Raw genomic sequence first — 22377 nt, 5'->3', positions numbered from 1 at the left:
TATGTGGTAAGTTTTCTTAAGACTTTAAAAATAGTCAAATTTTATAAATAAAATAGAGTGAGAGCTCTGATTCTGAAGAAGAAGCTCAAGACTTTCTCTTTCAATGCTTAAATATTTAAAGAATAGTTAAAACAAGTGGTTAGTCAAATCTTACACAACCAAAAAACAAAATGGTTTAGTAGGCGCCATGTGATGTCGTTTTGACTTTAATAGAGAGGCGGATAAATAATTTTATTTAAGCAAAAAAAAATGTCAGCAAGAGGTAGCCGTGGAAACTTTCGTGGTGGTCGAGGTAACTCACGTGGTAAAGGCGGTGTACCTTCAAGTGGCAGACCTTCATTTTCAGGCCCTCCATCTTCAATAACTGAATTGGGAGAAGTGCTACATTCAAGTGAGCACGAACTAGTATGCAAAAGCTTCCTTAAGGACCAAGTGCCATACTTTAATGGTAGAATATTTTTGGAAAATAAAGAAGAAATAGGAAAGGTTGATGAAATCCTTGGTCCTATTAATACTTATTTTTTTTCTATTAAAATGAGCAGCGGAGTTAAAGCAGAGTCTTTCAGTACAGGAACCAAGATTTTTATCGATTCTCAACAATTACTACCAATTTCAAGATTCTTGCCAAAGCCATCTGGTTCAAAAACTACAAAAAAAATTGGTGAGTCTGCAATAAGCAAAAAAAGAGGTTTTAATAGCTCTCCAGGGCGTGGTGGAGTAAGTAGAGGTGTAAGAGGAAGCAGAGGATTTGCTAGAGGTGCGTCTCCAAGAGGTTTCAAAGGAAGAGGGGCTAGCTCTTAGAAAATTCATTTATACGGTTAATATATTTGAGGTAATAATTATCTTCACGGACCTTTTTGTCATTCTATAATTCATGGCATTTTTATGATATATTTTTATTATCAATTTTTTCTTTTTGTCATCCTCTTTTTGCAAATACCTTTGTTTTTAACTCTTCTTTCATTCATTTTTCTCACTTGTACGGGATAGCCTTTGCCTCTGACAACTTTGTCTAATAAATGGCCGTTATCTAACAATATTTCAATTAGGTTACCTGCTCTCTCTTTTTCAATATCGAGAGCCATTGCTAAATTTCCTTTGTTTACAAATTTAAGAAATTTTACTACTTCAGTAGCCTTCTCAAGAAGCTCAAATGAATTAATTGTCTTAATAGTCCTGTCATCAGTAGGTGAACTGTTAGGATTTGGAAAAACTTCGACGAATTTTATTTTAGATTCAGTTGATGAGCCAGTTGTTAATACTTCATCAGCTCTTTCATTTGCTTCATCATTGCTAGAAGTTTGGCTTTTCAGTAATTCTTGCTTTTCTGATGCTTTTTCCTTTTTTTTTAATTGACTTGTACTTAAGTTTTTGCATAAGTTCAGTTCTGAGCTGTCATTATAGTTTTCAACAGCGCTTTTAACTTTTACAGATAAAGTATGAAACTTGGTGTCAACATTACCAACAATAGTATCAATAGGAATTTCATTGAATGAAAGTATATCTGATGACCTTGCCGGCCTAAAGTGATTCGGTTCATAATCACTAGGAACACGGTCCTCGTAATACCAGAGCTTCATAGACATATATCTTGACTCAGGTAACGGGGATAATGACTGTGTTAATAGAATTAACGCACGCAGTAATTGAACAGTTTGTTGCCTTGCATGTTCTTTGGTACAACATCCAAAATTATTAATTTCTTGTGAATTTGACATTTCTTGGTCCTTAGATTTACGTTTTAAATTGATATTTGTCCCTTTTTCAGAGTAGTTAAAGTGAAAGTGATAACTTTCAATGAGCTCATCGCATTCACCGTGTATCCCAAAAACAAGTAACTTTAAATACTGTTTTTCTAATGCGTCAAACACACCATCTTCTAGCCAGTTTAAAATCAATTTTGATTCATGGTTGAAAGGCCTCAAGACTTTAAGTTGCAATCCAGAAACATTTTTGTCTTCAAATGCTTCTTCATCAAACAAGTTTCTTAAATATGCAACTGAGGATACTGCAGTTCTAATTGTATTTCTCATCATATTCAAAGATTGAATGTCTGTTACTTGCTGATAATAAATAACATTAAAGTGGAATTAAATTTCACAGAAGTTAAAACTTACTTGTTGAGTTTGCTTAGTTAATTGAGAGGTTGCCATTTTAATTTATATTTTTTGTTGTATTCTCTGTATAAACATTAAATGTCAAGAGATTTTTTATTTCATATTTCCCCATTTGCTATTTTTGCATGTAGTGCAAGTACTAAATTACTATAGGCGGTTATTTGTTTTTTTTTTGCTCGTTAATAATAATGAATTTATTTGAAGAGAGCAGATAATGTACGATATTAAAAAAAATGAATTAATACCAAATAAAAATGAGGTTAAACAGCCAGAATTTGGTAATGATGCTAAATTTCTTTTGGAAAAAGCAAGGAAAGCACAAACAATACAAACTAGAATCGAAAAGAATTTGTCGTTATTAAATTCAAAAGCTAAGAATATCAACGAATTAAATACAAAGCTTGCTGAAGATACAAATTTGAATTTGGAAAATGATTGCATTCCAATGTTGTTTAAACCCACAAGAAACAACGAATACAAAATTTCCAACTTTGAAGCTTTAAACGAAAAAGAATCAAAGTTAGATTCAGCTAGTCAAAAAAGTTATACAGAATTTACCGATCCACGGTTAATTTTTAAACAGAAGCCCAAAAAAGCTTTAAGATTTATCAGGAAAGGTGTATTAGCCAGAGCAGAAATTGAATTAAATGATCCTAATCTGTTTTGCAGGAAAAAAAAAAGACAAGTCAGAGAGTTATTTTTTTCAAACGATGAAAGTGTTTTTTCCAAAACATTAATTCCGGAGCTTGAACATTGGGATTTACCTTTTGTAAAACGAAAGGATACTGTTTCAGAAGATGAATTCCCATTTGAAATATTAGTCTCTAAGATAAATAATCTAATTGAACACCCGGCTCCCTTAGAGCCATATTTTGATCCAGATGAAAATGTTTCATCTGTTATTTTTCTAACAACTAAGGAAAAAGCACGGCTTCGTAGAAGGAATAGACAGGCAAAGGAAATGGAAAGGCAAGATCGAATTCGAATGGGTATCGAACCTCCCCCTACACCCAGACTTAAACTTTCAAACTTATATAATGTTTTAAATGAAAAAGCCGTTGCTGAACCTTCAAATATTGAATTTGAAATAAATAAACAGAAAGAAGAAAGGATAATGCTACATGAAGGTAGAAATGCGCCTTTAAAACTTAATCAGGAAGATAAATCTAAAAAGAAAGAAAATAAGTGGAAGTTAGATCCAGATAATTCAATTGTTCATGCTGCAATATTTAAAATAGATAGCCTTAAAAACAAAAGGTACATTTTCAAGATTGATAGAAATGCGCATGATTGTCATTTGACAGGTTGTTGTGTTATTAGTTCCATTGACCCATGCATTATTTTAGTTGAGGGTTCAAAAAAGTCGATACAATTCTACAAAAACTTACTGTTAAACCGTATTAAATGGGATCAACCAAAAGAAACAGCAACTAGCTGTATTTTAATTTGGGAAGGCGTAAGACCTTCAAGAGTTTTTTATAAATGGAAGATTTACTATTGCCACTCAAAAGAAGATGCATATAGATTTTTTTTAGATAACAATTCTCTCGATCTTTGGAATATTTCTCAAAACTAGAATATTCACTTTTATCTGAAAAGAGCCAAAAAAATACCGCCAATTTGTCGTTTTATCATTTTCTTTCATTTGATATGTTGATTTCAAATCTTAGTGGAAAATTTGGGTGGATAGCGTATCATGAATATTTATTTTCCAAAGAGCGTCTCCACAAGTCTCTATTACCTGCCTTATCTGTTACTTCATACCACATTGCGGTCGTAAGCCAAATTTTGTCAACTAAGGCACACTTTATAGAAATAAATGGAAAAATTTATAAAAGGTGGGTGTTTCCTTTTACATATCAGCTTTCTTGCAAAAATAAAACAAATTTAAGTGAAAGTGAGGTGCTGATTGTTCCTGAAAAGTCCATATATTTTATGGACGCAGCGAGCATAATAGTAAGTTATTTATTAATTATTGACAGATTTTCTACAGTATTAGATCTATGCTCCGCTCCAGGAGGTAAGGCTTTAATAATTATAAAAAGAATCCTAGAAGATATTAATAAACACGGCGAAAGAGACAAAGTGTGTTGTATAGTTTGTAACGAATATGACAAAAGCCGATTCAGTAGACTTAATAAAGTTTTACAAAATCACATTGGTAACTTTGATCTAAACAGAGTGAATGCGGCTACTATTTCAACTGATGCAACAAGTCCCTCGTTATTGCACTCATTAAGTAAGCAGAGTAAATTTTCAAAAATTTTGGTCGATGCTCCTTGCTCATCGGATCGTCACTTGATTCTATCGAATAACTTGAAGCAATGGTCAATAAAGCTTGCAAAAAGAAATTCTAAGCGTCAAACTGAAATAATAAATAATGCGATTGGGTTTTTAGAAGATAACGGAATAATATTATACTGTACATGCACTTTAAATGATATTGAAAATGACTGTACTGTAGAGCAATTATGTAATAATTTAGGGATAAATGCAAAGGACTGTTTTCTATCAATGTCAAATATTGTAAAAGAGTTTAATATCAGACAAGAACAAGTAAAAATTGTTTTAAAGCCTATTAGAAATGAATTAAAGAGAGAGGAATTTGATGAAACATCGAATGAACAACTAGCTTTTGACATAGAGGGAAATGAGAAGTATATCATAGTTTTTGAGTATACAAAATTTGGTTCTTACATTCTTCCAGATTCAAATAATGGAATCGGGCCTTTGTACCTAGCATTTATTGAAAAAAAGTAGCTTATTTTCACTAAGTAAATTTACGTATTTTCTTTAATGTATCTTTCTATTGTTTTTCTCTTCGTGTATTTGTTCACTGCCCAAGTTGCCTTCAGTGGGCTCATTTAAACGCTGATCTGTAGTAAATATTGAATAAGTAACAAAACCAATTGCAATTAGCCACCAATATTTCCTTAAAAATGATGGTTTAGTTTCAGTAGTTTTTTGGATTTCAGTTTCACTAGTAACCAAAGTTTCAGGATTAACATCTGATATTTTATTTATGTTAACTATTCTAACTCGTTTGAAAAGATAATTATTATCTCCAATTTCCTCACTTTCAACCATATTTATACCTACGATCATATCATTATTCACTATAATAAAAAGTACAATATTTGAAGTGAGTTTAGATATTGCTGTGCTGTTTGACTCTGGGATAGTTATTTTTACATGATCATTTTTCTAAAATAATTAAGGGACTTTTAACCATAAATGTTAAAACTTACTGAAGTACATTTAAAGGGCTTTTTAAAAAAAGGTGTATAGTTCTCAAAATATTTGAGAAATAATTGTTCTTTCAAAACTTTATTGTTACAGTGTAGATACACCTCCAAGTATTTATCCGATTTTGAAAGACAGATGCAAGTTAGGAACGAGAAAATGAGTGTCGCAATTCTGTAATAGTACATCCTAATTATGAAAAAAAAAAAATGACCGCGGTTATAAATTCAGAGATTAAATAATTCGTTAGTTTTCATGTTCCTATCAAGCAAAACTACAAGAGTATGGCCTATACTCATGTTAAGACTCAAAGCTAATTAAATGAATTCGTAGACAGCCTCATTGTGCTTAATTTTCCCTATTGACGCGAGTATAAGGCCGTAAAATAATGGGTTTGGGCTCATTGGTCTAGAAGTGAACTCAGGGTGGTATTGTGCAGCAATGAAAAATGGATGAGACGGTAACTCTAGAATTTCATTTTTGTTAACATCCACATCCTTCCCAACAAACTTCATACCATTTTTTTCCATTAGTGGCACAAATTCAGGATTTATTTCATAGCGATGTCTATGCCTCTCTCTAATTGTGTAAATCTCTTCTCCTGTTTCTGTACAAAGAGTTGTAAATGACTGGAACTCGCACGAGTTATAGACCCTATAAGCAAGTGAGTTCTTATCACGTATCATAGTATTCCAGCCTCCTAGTCTCATTGTACCACCTTTATCGTTACTTGTAAATTCACTCATGGTTACGACGACATGAATAGATCTCGATGAAAGTTCAATATCTGTATTAGGACTAAGTATTTCCTCATTAGCACTCAATGTCCCATCGCAAGTATTAAGGAGATTCAGCTCATCTATACTTGAAATTGGCTTTAAGTCCAAAATTGTATCATCCTCAAATTCTTGCGATGTTGCAAGTGGTAATTTCAAAACATTTTTACAAAACTCGACTACTGACAACTGCATTCCAAGGCAAATACCTAAGAAAGGAATTTTGTTCACTCGGCAATAATTAATTGCTTCAACTTTTCCATTTATTCCTCTTTTTCCAAATCCTCCGGGAACAAGAACGCCATCAACAGATCTCAATAAATCCCAAGCAGACTTTGAATTTTTAGGAGTTGACTTATTTGACATAGTTTCTGAGTCAGCCTCTAATTGAGTAGCTTCAATCCAGATAACCTCCAGTTGAACATTAACATGTAACGCCGCATGCTTAAGAGCTTCAATAACACTTAAGTAAGTGTCATCAGACGCAATATACTTTCCTACAATCCCAATTTTTGATTTTCCATTTATAAATGGGTTTGGAATGCCAGAGGGAATGCTTTCTCCACGATGAAGTTTGTCAGTTAATATTGATAAATTTATAATATTAAACCAATCAGCTAACAGTTTTCCTGGTTCTCTTTTAGGTAGACCAAGACGTTTGCACACTTTTTCTGCAAGTTCTTGAGATTCCAACAATTTTACTACAGCACTTGGGTGTTCGACTGTATGTACGGAAATAATATGCTCTGCTTTCACTTGCGTAAATATTTTTAACTGTTCTCTACATAGATCATCAATAGGAACTTCACATCTCCCAAACAAAAAGTCTGGTTTTAATCCGACCTCCCGTAATCTAGATACACTATGCTGAGTTGGTTTCTTTTTTAGTTGGTTTCCAACATAAGGCAAGTAGCATACATGAATAAATGCAATATTTTCAGAACCAATATTAAATAAAAATTGTTGTAATGCTTCTAAGTAAACAGAGCTTTCAATATCTCCTACAGTTCCACCAACTTCTATCATACAAATATCCGGTAAGACGTAATTATCAAAATTATCATAATATCCAGAAATACCAGCCAGCTTAATACGTTCTTGAATGTAATCAGTCAAATGTGGTACAACTTGAACAGTCTTCCCTAAGTATTCTCCTTTTCTTTCGCGACTAATAACTTCGGAGAAAACTTTACCCGTTGTAATAGAATTAATATTGGTCAAATTTAATCCTAGGAACCTTTCATAATTTCCCAAATCCAAATCGACTTCCTCTCCGTCATCTAATACAAAAACCTCGCCATGCTCGAACGGAGACATAGTGCCTGCATCAATATTTAAATAAGGGTCTATTTTTATTGCAGTTACATTATATCCTCTGCTTTTAAGGCATAGGCCAAGTGAGCTTATGGCTATTCCCTTGCCTAATCCACTCAAAGTACCACCTGTAACAACAATATATTTTATCACTCGATCATCTGCTAAATGATTTATTGAACCAGTTGTTAGTTTTGGGGATTTTAGGCAGCCTGACTCTTGTTTTGATTTAACTATCATAATTAAAAATTTAGAGTTACAGTAGATGACGGTTATAGGTATTTTAAACTGATTTGACTAATTATTAGAAGTTTATTTTTGCGGTTATAAATTGCCAAATTTAATTGACAAGCAAGGCGCCTTCCTATTAATAAAAGCAGAATGTCTGAAGTTACTACAAAACTAAATGATAATTTTGAGATGATTTCCGATAAATTATTTCTAGACCGTACTTACAATTATAATGGATTAAACGAGTTCCATAAAAAATTGTCTTCCATGTGGGTTAATTTGCATTATGAATTTTATGTTTTTTGTACAGAATGATTCTAGACATTTTTCTCATTAATTAAACAATTCAATTGCCTGCTATTACTCTATTTTAAAACATTGAACTGAACCATTAATATTTCTGTAATCGTTAATATCCAAACTTGTAAAGCTAATTAGTTTATAATGAAATTATTACGTGAAATTTAACAAGTAATTTATTGTTATTGAAATATATGCAAAATTTACGCTACGAAATAACATTGGTAATTCTGTAATTCAATCTTTGAGAGTAAAAAAAAAGGATTTCAAAATTATAAACAGATAAAATCTTTTAATCGGTTATACCAATCTATAGTTCTCGGGTTTAAACCTTTGACTAATAAATTACTCGTATGTAAAAAACGTATGACTTTGATATACATTTCATGATGATGGTATATTAATTGAAAATTATTGAACAGCTTTATTCCAAAAAGTGTGAGCTTGGCTTTTTTTTTTGAATATCTTGATCTTGGATCGATTTTCAAAATTTCAACTATGAAATTGTGTAATTTATTGAAATTTTTATAGGAATTACCATCCTCAAAAAAATGGACGTTTGATTTTTCTTTCTTCATATTAGAAATATTTAATATATCTAAAAAAGATGCAAACGAAAAGTAAATGCACAAATTCATTATTCCAAAAACTTTTTCAGGTTTTACCCAATTTGGTGCGCGAATTATTTCTTTAGAAATCGAACAATATAGAGAATATGGCAAAATCTCAATAATAGGCGTACCATCAATAATATCGACGCCATTAACTTGAATTTTCATACCAAATAGATCTATATGCACAATATTACAAATAGTTAGCCCAATTGGGACTGGTCTATGAGGAGATCTAGTAGCTAGACATCCTCTTTTTTCTCCGTTATCTATTTTTGGAGGAGTTACCTTTGCATTATAATGGACAAAATATTTATCTGTATTCGTAGCACATAAAAAATTTTTTTGTCGGGAGTTTTTTATTTTGTTAAAATTAAATATAAATATTAGCATAATATGTGAGTATTCTTCTAGAGCTTCCAATTCACCTTTATTAAAAATTCTGCTGTTTAATTCAATAGTTGCTAAGCTGGATGAGCCATATTTGCCCTGTCTGGGAGTACCCCATTTTTCATTGTAACAACTATGAACTCTACCAATTATTGGAATTTCAGTAATTTTATTCATTTTGCAAGGTAATTTTTGTGTAACGACCATTCATTATTTCAAGATTGTTAATTGACGATGAATTAATATTCTTAAATTGCGCCTAAATAAATAATGGAAATTTCAAATAATGATATGGAATTTGAGAAGAAATTGCAATTAAAAAGATGTAGAGAAAGTAGGGAATCGGTAATAAAGGAGATAGGCTACTCTGACGAGTCCAACCCCTTCGGAGATAATAATTTATCACTTCCATTCATTTGGGAAAAGAAGCATGAGCAGGAAAAGAAAAATGGCTCTTTTAAACAAAAATGTAACACTTATCCTTGGTATCATTTTGGGATTTGTCCAATAAATGTTGCTGAGATTATTGAAATAAAAAAAAGAAGGGAGAACTTTGAAGAAAACTTGGCAACTAAAAATGTTTCTAATGATCACTTTGATTATGATAAATGGATTGAAAATGAAAAAAAGTTCGAAAAGTTACAATTACAAAGCTCATCAATTATTAGAATAAAGGAACATAGGGAGAATTTATTTGACATTTTCTTTTGGAAACTTTTAATTTACTCATATTTTAAAGTGAATTCATCGTTATCATCTTCTATGTTTTCATTAATTAAGACAGGGCTAGCCGCTTCTACATCCTATTTAAATTCTCTCAAACATAAAAATTTATTTAGATTACTGGACGAAGTTTCTGTAATTCGAGATGAGTCTAGCCCCCATATTTTGCAGTTGATTCAAATAATTAGTAAGCATAAACAGCTAAGTAACACTGATACAGATATTGTATTAATTCCTGAATGGCAAGATATACTAGATGGCTTAGAGATATTACTAAAAGTAAGAATAAATGAGCTTAAGAAAATTGATGATTTTTGTGAAATTGAGGATCCTGAAATCAACAGAATTTTGGAGAACAAAGAAGTGAGTGAATTAAAAGATATACTACTTCAATCTCAGGAATTATTGGATGAAGATTATTGGAAAAAAGTTGCTGTTATCACAAAAGTAAGAATATGTAAAATCAATGTTGAAATCGTCGAAAAAATTTATTATGAATGTTTTGAAAAATGGGCAAGCTTACTCATTTCAAAGTATAATATCACTATACATGATAATAACTGCACTAATGAGAAAATTGTCAATTCTACCGACTATACCTCAAATATTCAAGAATTATATAATCAGTATGAAGATCATGAAAAAGTCGATCAATTGATTGATCTACCTATAATAGAGTTTTCTCCATCAAACGAAATATACTCTAGTAACAGAATAGGGGGTCAAACTATGAAGCTGATATTGCCATGTGTATACTCGATGATAAAAGCAAGATATTATTGGAACCAATATAATAAAAACTACTATTCTGATGAAACTCTTCCTCCAAAAATAATTCAAGGATACAAGTTTAAAGTTAAATATCCACTATTAAGTAAAGTAGAAAATGCCAGTATTATTCCCAGGTGGTATATTACAACAAAAGATAAATATCTTAAGAAAAATAAGTTGTTAGTAAAGAATGAAGAGGCCTTATTAAAGGTTAATGAGGACACAATATTTTGTGAAAATGAAATTTCTACTGGAAATAAATTATTAATCATTACATGCGATCATCAAATTTATAAAGATGTGGGGTTTTCAATTATTGATAAAGAGTGGGATTTAAATCCAAAAAGTGGATTTAAAAGCTATTTTGAAAACTTCACCCTATACCTGAATTTCAATTTCAAGCAGCCCAAATATAAAAGATAGCATTTGAATGGATTTCGTTTCAAACGTTACATCATTGATTTTATTTTTCGAATCTTGCCTTGGAAATAATCTTTATCTAATTTGTCAAGTACTTCACTCAAAAGCAATCCGAATTTTTCGTTATGTCGAATATCCAGCCCATTCTCCAGTAATAATAATACATACTCAAGCGTGAAGTCAATAATAATTATTAGTTCGCGAGAATCTGAGTTTACTTCTTCATCAATCACGAGCTCAAAACAACGAATAATGTTTTTAATTTGAAAATCACCAATATTATTCTTAGATAAATAAACCTTTGTTCTCCTTAGCACTTTTGGTAACAATCTATTCAACAAATCATAGTCAAAAATTGTCTTATTATTTGGCTTCATTCCAAACAAAATCACTTCTATTATTATTTTTATTAATCTCGGTAATTCTTTTTGGAAAGACAAAATTATATTAACTCCCATTATATTGTTGAGTGAATTGACTAGTTTAATTTTTTGATTTTCATCATTTATGTATTCTTTCCAAAACAAATAATTGCTCATTATAAATAATGTGTTGGCCATAAACTCCTTTATTGGAAACTCCTCCTTTATCAAAATAGACTGAAATATATTTGTAAACTTGTCTAAATATTCGATTGCCCTGAAAAATAGCTCTCCCGTTTGACCAGGCTTGAATATTTCATTTATTACCTTAAATTTACTTGTTTGTAATTTGGTCAAAGAAAAGTATATGTGTATTGATATTTCTGAAAAGTAAGTAAAATTTTCAATTAATAGTGAATTCATGAGATGGTCGTCGACAAGGATTTTTGTTATCTCATTTATATTTTCTAAGATATAGTTTAGTTTAGTATTTATTATTCCCAAGTTAGTCCAAATTTTTCTCAAAATAATTGATGTATCGTTATAGAGAAAAACTCCGGTGTCCTTGGGATTTCCTGTTGAACCAATAATATTGAACAGTTTAATGGTCTCATACTCTAATGAATTGATAACTATTAAATTGGAATGTATGCTTTCACTTAATGATTCCGAAATGCTTGAATTACAATACCTATCAATTGGAATATCTGGAAAATAGATTAAAATTGTATTCCAAAGCTTTGTCCCAATATTTTTAGAAATTCTTGAAAGAACTATATTTAAAGATTCACAAATTTTAATGTTTGTTAAATTGCGCTCAACAAAATTAATCAATGAGTGAATGTTAGAAATACCATAGTTTTTAAGAAAGCTCGAGTTGTCAATAAATATATTTAAATAGTTATTTATCAAATTTATTTTCTTATCAGAATTCTCAAGGCTCCCTAATAAAGAATTAATTACTGTATTCAATATAAATGATGTGCTATTAAGTTGATTAGACGATTCTTCTTTCCTCTCTTTCCCGAAACAAGTATTTAATATAGAACCTTTTTCCATTATGAGGAAAATAATCTTTTCATACTTAGCAATTTCATAATCGGACAGTATATTTGATTCTTCGAAAAGTTGAAGGTCTTTGACAATAATGTTAATGACAATCAGAATTATGTTATAAATAATACTATCTTTATATTTGAGATAATATTCTTTTCTTTGCAGTGAAAAAATATCTATTAAGGAAATAATAATACGTTCATAATTCGCTGTTATTTTCATTTCAACGTTATGTGTAATCCATCTAAAAAAAAAATAAAAAAGAGTAAATTTTGTGTCGCCTGATTTTCTCAAAAAATTGCAAAATCTTTCCCAAAAAGATATAGAAAAGTCGATTTGAATCTTATTACTCGAAAACATATTAATAAAAAGGTGATTTGAAATGAAGGGTTTAATATATTTTTTTAAAGGTATTAAATCTGACCCATTTGTTTCAAATATAATTTCTTCCTCTGGAAAATTAACAATATAATTTCTATCATCTGTTGGGTCAATATAATACAAATGTTGCTTTTCTGAATTGGATAAAGTTTCTAAGTTTAATTGTTTTTTATTCGATAGCCTTTCATAAAAGCTAATTTTTTGACTACCTTCTGATGAAAAAGAGCTCAAAATAGTTGGAAAGGCATCTGAATTATGAAATTGGTTTTCATTAACCATATTACTTGAACTTTCAATAAGCTTTGGTTCAGAATTTGGTTTTCTATATGAATTAGAACTATCGTTCGCACTTTTGACAGGAGATAAATGACTATTGCTAGTATTTTCAGCCGCTTCAATATCGATTGAGCTTTTATTTTGGGTTTCAATTTGTTTGTAAAGTCCAATCTTTGAAAGAGAATTTCTGTTTAATTGTACTGAAACATTATTTGGTGTTGAAATAGTTGAGTTTGGAGGAAAGTTTGCGGTTTTAATAGATAATGAAACAGTCTTTGAATTAGTGTTTTTGCCCTTTGTGGTATTTTCATTTTCTTTTGTAGAGAAATGAATTCCCAGTTTTCTTTCAGTCTCATTAATCAGTTTTTGTTTGCTAGCATGTAGTCCAAATATCATTTTCTGTAGAATTGAGTTGACCTCTTCTCCAAAGCATGGATGTTTAAGCTTTACAAGTAATACGGAAGCAGAGGATCTAACTTGTACTGAAGCGTCATCAAAACAAGAAGGAATAATATTAATCAATTGTTTTAAACCCTTTGAATGTCTTTCAAAAATATTATTCCTCTCAATAATTTCATCAATTAAACTGTTACAAATTGAGATAGCTGAACATTTTGCAGTGGTGGCTTTCTCTTTATACCCATACTGATACAAATCATCAAAAATTTGGTCCAAGTTCAATGAGTATTTTAAAACTATATTTATGAAGTTTATCGATTCTGTACAAACTATCTTATTCTGATCTTTAATTTTAGTCATTATTTGTGTTGTTAAAGGACGGACTATTCCTGTAATTTTTCCTCTAAGACAATTTACGAGATTAGAGCAAAGTCTTATAACGGATAAAATCAAAGCAGTGTTTCCTTCACATTTGATTATTCTCTGTAAAATATTTAGCAAGTTCTGATAATCACTAATAGAAGGAGCAACATTCTTTTTGGTACCGTGAGAAATATTAGCCTTAGTATCGTATTGATTGATAGACAACTTCTTGTGAGTCTCACACAACTTACAAAAATTATCAATTATTATTTTTCTTTCACTCCATTTAATTTCTTTATCTGAAATAACATCAAGCCAGTTAGGGGGAAGCATTTTCATTACATCAATGGGTTCAATCAAATCAAAGCTGTCAATTGAATCACCATTAATATTAACAGCTGCATAGTTACTGATTATATTAGAATTAAATCTACCTTTAATTTTGTCGACGAAGTTATCTCTGATTGGTTTCTTATTTTTTTTTTCAGCCAATTCAATTGATCGCTTTTGTACCTCCTTTAATTGTAAAGGTGTTAGCATAGAAGATATAGATTCCATTAAAGATGACTCTTGATTAATCATAGAAAGAATTTCGTAAACGCAATCCTTTGTACTTTTGTCGCTGCAATCAGCAACTAAAGGAACTATAGCCTTTGACCATTTTACAATAGGAGAAAACTCAACTCCGTAATTATCTATAAAACTAGAAAATAATTTTACAACTCCAAAAATTTGTTTTATTACAATTCCTTTTGATTTTCTATTATTACTAATGAAATCTATCATCTCATCCCATAAATAATCAACTTTATTTATGTTGCCATTTTCTAGTATTAATGACTTTTCAAAAAATGAAAAGGCTAAATTAATTGATGAATTTGATGTCTTTGGATTAATTAGAGTCTTCTTAATTAACATTTCAGAAATGTTTTCTCTCCAAATAGTCGGCAAATTATCGATTTTTAAACCAAATTGTTCAATATATATTGTTAAAAATTGTATCCCTAAATTTTGGGAAGAAATATTTTTATCATTAACAATACTTTTAATATATTTGTCTTCGAGCTCGCTAATATTTATTGTTTCTATCTCCTTTATTCCTTTTTTGTAACCGTACATTCTCATCTGCCATTCATTGCTAGTAATTAGAGAATCTAAGGGAATTGTTGATAGGTCAACCCCATTAAAAATGTTACTGTTTTCAGAGGAATACTCTGTAAGTCCAAGATTAAAATTACAATCTAAGACCATCGGAACGATTTCTCCATCATTCTTCATTTTGCATAATTAAAATGTAATTTATTGTTCAAGAAAGCTATACCCGCTTCAATGCATAACAGTGGGGAAAATTAGACTAAGAAATTGATTTAATCGGCAGTCTAACTGTTCAAATTACGGATTTTTTTTTTATAAAATATAATAAGTGGAATAAAAAATAGAAAGCTTATCAATAATGGATTAATAAACCTGGCTAATAAAATTTATTCTATTTCTTAATAATGCACAGTATATTCCTCGATGAAATTAAAACTACTAATATGCATAAAATCCCGTTTTTTTTGGTTGAGAACCTGGTGTTGGACCCCTTGCAGGAATACCATAAGGATATGCAACAAATGGATTGCAGGGTGAATACATACTAGAACCGCTAACTGGATTAAATTGTGCAAGGTGGTATGGCGCATTGACAATAACTGTTTGGTCCGTCGGAGATATATACGGGTTAAGTGGTTGTCCATTATGGAAACGGTGCGGTTCTGGAAGATTCTGAGTGTTTTTGGATCCTTCCTTATCTGTCTTTTGGACAACAAAATCTTCAGGTAGAGGTGGAATTACGCATGGAACTCCTGCTAGACTTGCAAATGGGTATCCTGGCATTACTCTGCAATCTACTGGAACAAAAGTTTTAGGTTGCGCATATAAAGTTGGAATAGAAGGGGCACCTGAAACAGGCAAAATGCTTGATGAAGCAGGTATTGTTGGAACACTAGGCTGGCCGCTGTCCATGTTTAAATATTAACTACAATAAAAAAATGTGATCGATAAATGCTTTAAGATTTATTTCACTATGTTGCTTCGATAACATGTTTTTTCACACAAAAAGACAATACATCGATAACTCAGGCGCTTAGAAAATCTACGAATTTGAAAATTTTAGGTTAAATTAAATCACTAATGAAAAACTTTCAGTATTAAATAAAATGATATATTCCTAGCTTCATGCCTTTTGCTAAAATCAAACTATGCAAATTACGCCTATTATAATTATGATTGTGCAAGTTATTCCCAAAGTTATATATATGACGTTCTTCATATTGCTTTGTGTCTTTTCAATTCCATAATCTGTCGTTATTTCTGGCTGAAACGGTATCTCTTCATCTCTTTCCTGCAAATTATCATTTTTATCATTTTCCCTTGTGTTATCCGAAGTTACCTATAGAAATATAATGATGAAATTACTGAAACTATTGCCTTACCTCTTCTTCCGCAGGAACTCCCAGCGAACGTTTTAATCTTTCCATCAAACTGGAAGATCTTTTTTCATCAGAAGGTGCATCAATTATTTCCTCTTCTTCTCGTGTCTCAGCTGTAACAGCATGGTCTATATTTTGAACGTTATTTAAATTCTCTTTTTTATCACTTTGTTCACTCTCTTCCGAATCCTTGCTATTTTCAATTTGATATGCTGCACCTTCATTAGAATAGTCTTGAGTAGCATCTGTAAAAGATAATTGACCATTCATTTTCTTTGAATAAATGTCAGCACTTTCTTCATTATTTAATGGGCTTTGTTCATTCGCAGCATATTCCCTTTGATGCAGTGAATGGATCTAGTTTCACCTTCAAACAACTTACCTGAAATTTTGGAGTTCATTAGAAACAGCCTTCTCCACTTCTCTTTCCCTATCTTCAGCATTTTCAATCTAAAAAGCGTTAATTGAACACTTATTGTAATTTATACTTACTTGAATTTTCCTCCAATCTTGATTAAGTATATCTGCCCTATTTAATGTACATGTTATCTTTATGCAAGAGTTATATTGTTTTGGTAAACATTTGGGGCTTTTGCAAATATACTTTGCTCTGATTGAACGTATGACCTCTGATATTCCATTATTTTTAAATATACCAATAGGAACTGAAATTGAATTTGACCTAAATAATCGTTTAAACCTCAAAAAGTGAGAATTTAATACTTACATTACCAATTTTTGCCTAGGAGTTAGCCTTCCAATGAAATTAGATGGTTTTCTACATATCTCATCACTATCAAATTTTGAATCGACCATGAATTGAAATGCTGCATACTTGAATTTTTTCAACCTTACTTTTGAAAGATTTTTAATATTGTAATACTGCAAGAAAGTGTGAACAGTAAGAGGTACAAATCCATCAATAACCTATTAATGTATGATAATAATGATATAATTCCTGTTAACTTACTGTACACTTGCTTAGTCTTTCAGTCAGTGCACTTCCGGTAGCTTCCAATTCTATAGTAGTCCCTTTAGATATTTGTGCATTATTCAATTTCTGTTGAATATTCATTCCACTTTCACCAAATTCTTTATGGGATAAATTTAATCTACCCGATCCATTTTTATTCTTATCACGAAATTTATTTTTCAAACTATTTAAATTAAAAGAAAACCTATTCGTTTTTTTAAATTGTGTTGCTTGGTTTTTCTCTGGTTTATTTTTTTTTTTTTTACCGAAAACCTTGCTAAATAAACCTTTTGAATGTAACTTATTAGATTTCTGTAAATTACTGGTATTATGATTTTCCTCTTCAAATTCAGATTCAGCCATTTGAGAAACGAGTTCTAATAAAGAATAAACCCCTAATTCTTTATTTAAGTTCGAAGTACTTTTTGAAGTATTTTTTTTCTCAGAGAAATTTGTATCATCTGTGTGAATGACTTCTTCATCGCTCTCATCATTATCATAATCATCTTCTTGGCTATCTTCTGAGTCATCCGTTTTTGGTTCATCATTCTCAGATATATTTGAATCTTCATCCGTAAATATATCCGAATTTAAAATCTCGAGTCCGCTTTTTGAAATTTTTAAATAGCCTTGAAAAATTGTAAGTTCACTTTGGATTGTTGGAATTACCGAACAGTATGCTATTAATGATTCGGATAAATTAGTCATCTTACATTTTGTACAGCGATTTACTGAATAGCATTCACCATCATTTGAACTAGTATAACCTCTACCATCCTTGCAGCCTAATAATGAACAAAAAGAAGTTGTGAAGCTAGATCTCTGGAAGATTAATCCAGCTGATTTCCTCTTCTTTTTAGTCCCACTTATTGCTGCTACTAGATAAATATAACAAAAAAGTAGTTTTATGCTAATGAAAAATTTCATTAATCAGAAATGTCCTAAGCAACTAAAATACTAACTGATATGAACACACGAGCGTGCACATAAATTATACACACTTTGAATCATTTTATTTTCGAAAGTAATTTCAATTTATAGCTCTAATAAGCTGATAAATTTTTCGTTTGTGAAATAATACGGAGAACATTCAAGTTACGAGTATTGAATCTGCAATTAACTTTGATTTTTCTACCCCACACAACATTTCTACGAGCTTAAGTCCAAATAAAACAGAAGTTCCTGGCCCCTGTGAAGTTACTACATTAGAACTCACACAAACCGCTGCATTTGAGTTGTCTGGCCTACAAAGTTCACTCATCATAGATGGATAAGTAACTGCCTTTTCAACGTCAGATAGTAAACCATTTTTCTCAAATACGATAACTGGTGAAGCACAGATCGAAGCTATTATTCCACCCCTTTTTTTTGTTTCACGCAATATTTTCAACAGGTTTTGGTCTTTTCCTAACTTTACTGCACAATCCATTCCGCCAGGGCAGATTACTAAATCATAATCTTCAGACAAAACTTCATCCAACAACTTATCACCCACAATGGTTATTCCGTGTGCCCCCACGGCTTTATTGCAATTTCCTGAAACTGCTATTGTAACATTTAGGCCTGCCCTTCTTAGAATATCAACCGGGGCTACAAACTCAATTTCCTCGAACCCACTTGCGAGAGCAACCAATACCTTTTTTGACATAATGATTTATTTGAATGAAATTGTAATAATAAATAAACGATCTAAAGAGGGTTTAGTGAAATTCAGAGCGGCTACGTAGAAGTTACATTAAGAATTGGCGGAACAAATTAATAAATTTTCTAAAGTTATATTCCGAGTGTTATTAAAATATTATTGGGTATCAAAAAGATCAGAATGCCTTACATCAAATATTCAATGACAATTAATAGATTGCCAAACAATTAATTGGGAGTAAACCATGGGTAGAAATATTATAAGCACAGACTAGAGCTTCATTTAATCCTGGAAATCAATCTTAAAATTAAATAACGTACTTTTTTACGAACTAAAAATTTTTGCATTAAAAACCTGAAATGAAAAAAAACTTAAGGCGGCAAAATACGTCTCAATATACTCACATTTCCGAGACATAGACGTTGAGTTTCCATATAGTTTAATTAAACTTTAATACTGTTTATACCTATTTAACTGGGTGAATATTTTTGTGAGGTAATGTTGTTTTTGCTTTTCGCACGTGATAAATATTAAAATTATCATATTCGTTGTGAGCTCAACAAATTCTATATAAATCATGTCAGGAGTTAGTCGTAGAGCAGTAATTACAGATCCAAATGGAGTATATGAAGGCGATGTGAACGAGAAAGGCCTCAAACATGGAAATGGAGTTTATAAAGTCAATACGGGGGATGTTTATGAAGGTGAATATTCCAATGGTCTTAAAAACGGATATGGGGTTTATACATGGGCAAACGGAGATAAATTTGAAGGCTATTACAAGGATGATATAAAATGGGGCCATGGAATTTACAGATGGTCTAATGGCGAGGTTTTCGAGGGAGAGTATGTAAGAGGTGTTAAGTGTGGTCATGGTATCTATACCTGGCCAAATGGTGATAGATTTGAGGGTGAATACAAGGATGGAGTTAAGGAAGGATTTGGTGTTTACAAGCTTGCAACGGGTAGAATATATGAAGGTCAGTATTCGCGAGACATGAGAAATGGACAAGGGACATCTAGGTACACTGATGGATCAGTTTACACTGGAGAATGGTTTGATGGTAAAGAACATGGCCATGGTCTCTTGAAGTTCAGTGATAGTAGTTCATATGAGGGCGACTTCCAGAATGGCGCACCCAACGGACAAGGAAAGTATACTTATTCAAATGGAAACTACTATGTTGGCGGATTCAAAAACGGTCTTACAGATGGGCCGGGCTCACTCACGTTTGCAGAGGATAATCGCGTGCTAAAGGCAAACTGGAAAGATGGCCAGGTCGACGGTGACGCCTCAATTATCTATCCTGATGGTGGAAAGTACACAGGCGAGGTGGTGAACGGGATAAGACAGGGTAGAGGTGTCATGACAGAGTCTAATGGTGATATTTTCGATGGTGAATTTTTTAGGGATTTCCGTCATGGTGAAGGAGTGCTTACTGTAAATGGTAAGCAAAAGAGAGTAAAATATAATATGGGTAAAAAAGTTGGATTATGTTCTTGCTAGTCTAACAAGTTCCATAAAAATACTCTAACGCGTTCTCCTTTCTACAGATAAAACTTCTCAACTCTATTTTACTCATCACGTTTCGAATTTTTTAAAATAAGTTACAATTTAGAGGAAAAAAATTGTTTATCGAATGTATAGAATATATTGCAGATAGTCAAGTGTGAAAACACTTAATAATGATAATTTTTGGTATAGATAACTCTGTAATTATTTGATCCTTTTCAAGTAGAGCAACCTTTCGTACCTGAGTATCTTGTGAATTTCTATTCCACTATAAATACCCCTATAATTCCTGAAAGTGAGGCTACAAAGAAATTTACAGAATATAGAGATAGCAATGTTATCCCGAATATCTTGTTATGATGCTTGAAGTATGTTGAGTAGTATATCCATGCAGGAATAATAAATACGAATATTCCATCGAGTGCCCCACCTGTGACTTGAATTAACTTGGCAACGGAGCTAAACCCGGCCGCCATAATACCTGAGAACGTAAGCAGAATAAATAGGTTCAATATTTTAAACAACCTATCTTTCGAAAAACATATAAAATTTACATGATTGCATGGGCACTTTTTCCCGCCAAACTCCACCTGTTTATTACTTTCTTCCTTTTGTTCCCCGTTAATTACAAAATAAGGAGTTAGATTTGTGGTAGATGCCAGTGTAGATGTGCATTGATTTGAATTCGTTTCTTCATCAACAACAGCATTCAAATTCGGCTCGGAATTTTTAACAGAATTAGTTATTTCTATCTCAGATTTTCTTTTATCAATTAAACTGCCAATTGAGTTGAATAAAAACTTGATAGTCGAGGAAAAACTACCTATTAATGGTATTATTTCCATACATACTGTTACAGTCAGTGATAGTGTTAAATAAACCCTCACAAGAACAATTAAAGGGTCGTTGTATGCGAAGTTGCTGATAATATTCGGTAATGTGTTTGACCTAAAAATTGAATATCCAGATATTCCAACTGAACAATTGAAAATAAAAATTGCAGATACAAATGTTAATACAATCCCTTTTATTTTTCTTGTCGACATGTGATGTATATTTTTTGTTGTAGGAATTAATATTAAATGACAGAAGTGAGAGAACAAAATAATATTTGAAACACTTGTTATTTTCCAAAAGTGCTTAATAGAACTGTAATTGAATGGCTCAACCCGTCCTTTTCTACAGAAGTTGGTATTTGGACCCATAATCTCACTTTGGCATTCTGGTGGTTGATTTGAACTTAATCCATAATAAATAATGATTATGGCAGTAGAAACAGATGAAAATACAGACAAAGCTGATACCAATCTTACAGCAGAGAAATTCCTAGGTATGCATAACAAAAAGACGATTACACAAAAAAATATTATGCATCGGTACCTTTCTGTAAAAAAAAGTGAAATAGAAAAAAATATATTATAAAACAGTTTTGCCAGAGAAGATTTTTCAAGGCCTGGATAACGGATTGATAGCTTGGGTAACTCTTGTTGAACAAGGATATTAATTGGAATCAAAAAATCTGAGAGAAAAATTAATAAACATGGGATGATGAACAGGCAATCAAATAAAATGAGCATATCACATAATACAGCAGCTTTTGATGCTATTTTAGCTCTTTTTCTGCTTTCAACTGAGCATAATTCAAGTTCAATTGAAGTATTCTCAACTTTTGCTTCACCAAGAATACTATAATATATTAATTCGGTAATATTAGAGACCTTGTAATGTAATCCTCCCATTATTAAAAAATATATTGTTGAGCTGCATAAAATGCTCCAATATAACAATACAATTATTCCCAAAAATAATCCTGTCTGACGAAACGCCCAAGGAAGAGTTAGTACTCCCATACCTGTAGCTGCACTAATTAGCAGGAAGCATATTGAAAAGAATGAATCTTTTCCAAACAAACTCATTTTAAAATTCGTTCATATAGACATTGATTAAAATAAGTCCTTGGCGCAATAAACGTTAACGACGGATAGAATTGAAAATATATAAATAAAATCCACCACTAGTGTAATATAACAAAACTAGAAACT

At 31.4% G+C, this 22377-nt stretch overlaps 14 protein-coding genes across 14 annotated transcripts; 5 read left to right on the top strand and 9 right to left on the bottom strand.

The window, feature by feature from the left end:
* Positions 1-249: 249 nt before the first annotated feature.
* On the top strand, positions 250-801 carry ELE39_002714 (small nucleolar RNP; the record flags this gene model as incomplete). Its single annotated transcript, XM_067345818.1, has 1 exon — positions 250-801. One exon carries the CDS (start codon positions 250-252, stop codon positions 799-801), a length of 552 nt encoding a protein of 183 aa, XP_067201676.1.
* A 101-nt stretch (positions 802-902) lies between these two features.
* ELE39_002713 (uncharacterized protein) lies at positions 903-2153 on the bottom strand (the record flags this gene model as incomplete). Its single annotated transcript, XM_067345817.1, has 2 exons — positions 903-2063; positions 2118-2153. 2 exons carry the CDS (start codon positions 2151-2153, stop codon positions 903-905), a joined length of 1197 nt encoding a protein of 398 aa, XP_067201675.1.
* Positions 2154-2331: 178 nt separating this feature from the next.
* Positions 2332-3693, top strand: ELE39_002712 (U4 U6 associated RNA splicing factor; the record flags this gene model as incomplete). Its single annotated transcript, XM_067345816.1, has 1 exon — positions 2332-3693. One exon carries the CDS (start codon positions 2332-2334, stop codon positions 3691-3693), a length of 1362 nt encoding a protein of 453 aa, XP_067201674.1.
* A 74-nt stretch (positions 3694-3767) lies between these two features.
* ELE39_002711 (methylase) lies at positions 3768-4877 on the top strand (the record flags this gene model as incomplete). Its single annotated transcript, XM_067345815.1, has 1 exon — positions 3768-4877. One exon carries the CDS (start codon positions 3768-3770, stop codon positions 4875-4877), a length of 1110 nt encoding a protein of 369 aa, XP_067201673.1.
* Positions 4878-4910: 33 nt separating this feature from the next.
* Positions 4911-5222, bottom strand: ELE39_002710 (uncharacterized protein; the record flags this gene model as incomplete). Its single annotated transcript, XM_067345814.1, has 1 exon — positions 4911-5222. One exon carries the CDS (start codon positions 5220-5222, stop codon positions 4911-4913), a length of 312 nt encoding a protein of 103 aa, XP_067201672.1.
* Positions 5223-5677: 455 nt separating this feature from the next.
* ELE39_002709 (CTP synthase) lies at positions 5678-7690 on the bottom strand (the record flags this gene model as incomplete). Its single annotated transcript, XM_067345813.1, has 1 exon — positions 5678-7690. One exon carries the CDS (start codon positions 7688-7690, stop codon positions 5678-5680), a length of 2013 nt encoding a protein of 670 aa, XP_067201671.1.
* Positions 7691-8253: 563 nt separating this feature from the next.
* On the bottom strand, positions 8254-9159 carry ELE39_002708 (uncharacterized protein; the record flags this gene model as incomplete). The annotated part of the gene is made up of 1 exon (XM_067345812.1): positions 8254-9159. One exon carries the CDS (start codon positions 9157-9159, stop codon positions 8254-8256), a length of 906 nt encoding a protein of 301 aa, XP_067201670.1.
* Positions 9160-9252: 93 nt separating this feature from the next.
* On the top strand, positions 9253-10899 carry ELE39_002707 (uncharacterized protein; the record flags this gene model as incomplete). The annotated part of the gene is made up of 1 exon (XM_067345811.1): positions 9253-10899. One exon carries the CDS (start codon positions 9253-9255, stop codon positions 10897-10899), a length of 1647 nt encoding a protein of 548 aa, XP_067201669.1.
* Positions 10900-10925: 26 nt separating this feature from the next.
* ELE39_002705 (protein with an N-terminal domain) lies at positions 10926-15011 on the bottom strand (the record flags this gene model as incomplete). Its single annotated transcript, XM_067345809.1, has 1 exon — positions 10926-15011. One exon carries the CDS (start codon positions 15009-15011, stop codon positions 10926-10928), a length of 4086 nt encoding a protein of 1361 aa, XP_067201667.1.
* Positions 15012-15266: 255 nt separating this feature from the next.
* ELE39_002704 (uncharacterized protein) lies at positions 15267-15740 on the bottom strand (the record flags this gene model as incomplete). The annotated part of the gene is made up of 1 exon (XM_067345808.1): positions 15267-15740. One exon carries the CDS (start codon positions 15738-15740, stop codon positions 15267-15269), a length of 474 nt encoding a protein of 157 aa, XP_067201666.1.
* Positions 15741-17168: 1428 nt separating this feature from the next.
* ELE39_002703 (uncharacterized protein) lies at positions 17169-18107 on the bottom strand (the record flags this gene model as incomplete). Its single annotated transcript, XM_067345807.1, has 1 exon — positions 17169-18107. The coding sequence occupies one exon, from the start codon at positions 18105-18107 to the stop codon at positions 17169-17171; it is 939 nt and encodes a 312-aa protein (XP_067201665.1).
* Positions 18108-18270: 163 nt separating this feature from the next.
* On the bottom strand, positions 18271-18828 carry ELE39_002702 (DJ-1 family; the record flags this gene model as incomplete). The annotated part of the gene is made up of 1 exon (XM_067345806.1): positions 18271-18828. One exon carries the CDS (start codon positions 18826-18828, stop codon positions 18271-18273), a length of 558 nt encoding a protein of 185 aa, XP_067201664.1.
* A 571-nt stretch (positions 18829-19399) lies between these two features.
* On the top strand, positions 19400-20329 carry ELE39_002701 (MORN repeat; the record flags this gene model as incomplete). Its single annotated transcript, XM_067345805.1, has 1 exon — positions 19400-20329. The coding sequence occupies one exon, from the start codon at positions 19400-19402 to the stop codon at positions 20327-20329; it is 930 nt and encodes a 309-aa protein (XP_067201663.1).
* A 266-nt stretch (positions 20330-20595) lies between these two features.
* ELE39_002700 (protein with signal peptide) lies at positions 20596-22251 on the bottom strand (the record flags this gene model as incomplete). Its single annotated transcript, XM_067345804.1, has 1 exon — positions 20596-22251. The coding sequence occupies one exon, from the start codon at positions 22249-22251 to the stop codon at positions 20596-20598; it is 1656 nt and encodes a 551-aa protein (XP_067201662.1).
* Between the last annotated feature and the right edge of the window lie 126 nt (positions 22252-22377).

The sequence above is a fragment of the Cryptosporidium sp. chipmunk genotype I genome, assembly GCF_004936735.1.
Source record: "Cryptosporidium sp. chipmunk genotype I strain 37763 chromosome Unknown contig_31, whole genome shotgun sequence".
NCBI classification, from domain to species: domain Eukaryota; phylum Apicomplexa; class Conoidasida; order Eucoccidiorida; family Cryptosporidiidae; genus Cryptosporidium; species Cryptosporidium sp. chipmunk genotype I.
The sequence above is the reverse complement of the archived record's forward strand: the minus strand, read 5'-3'. Positions and strand labels throughout refer to the sequence as shown.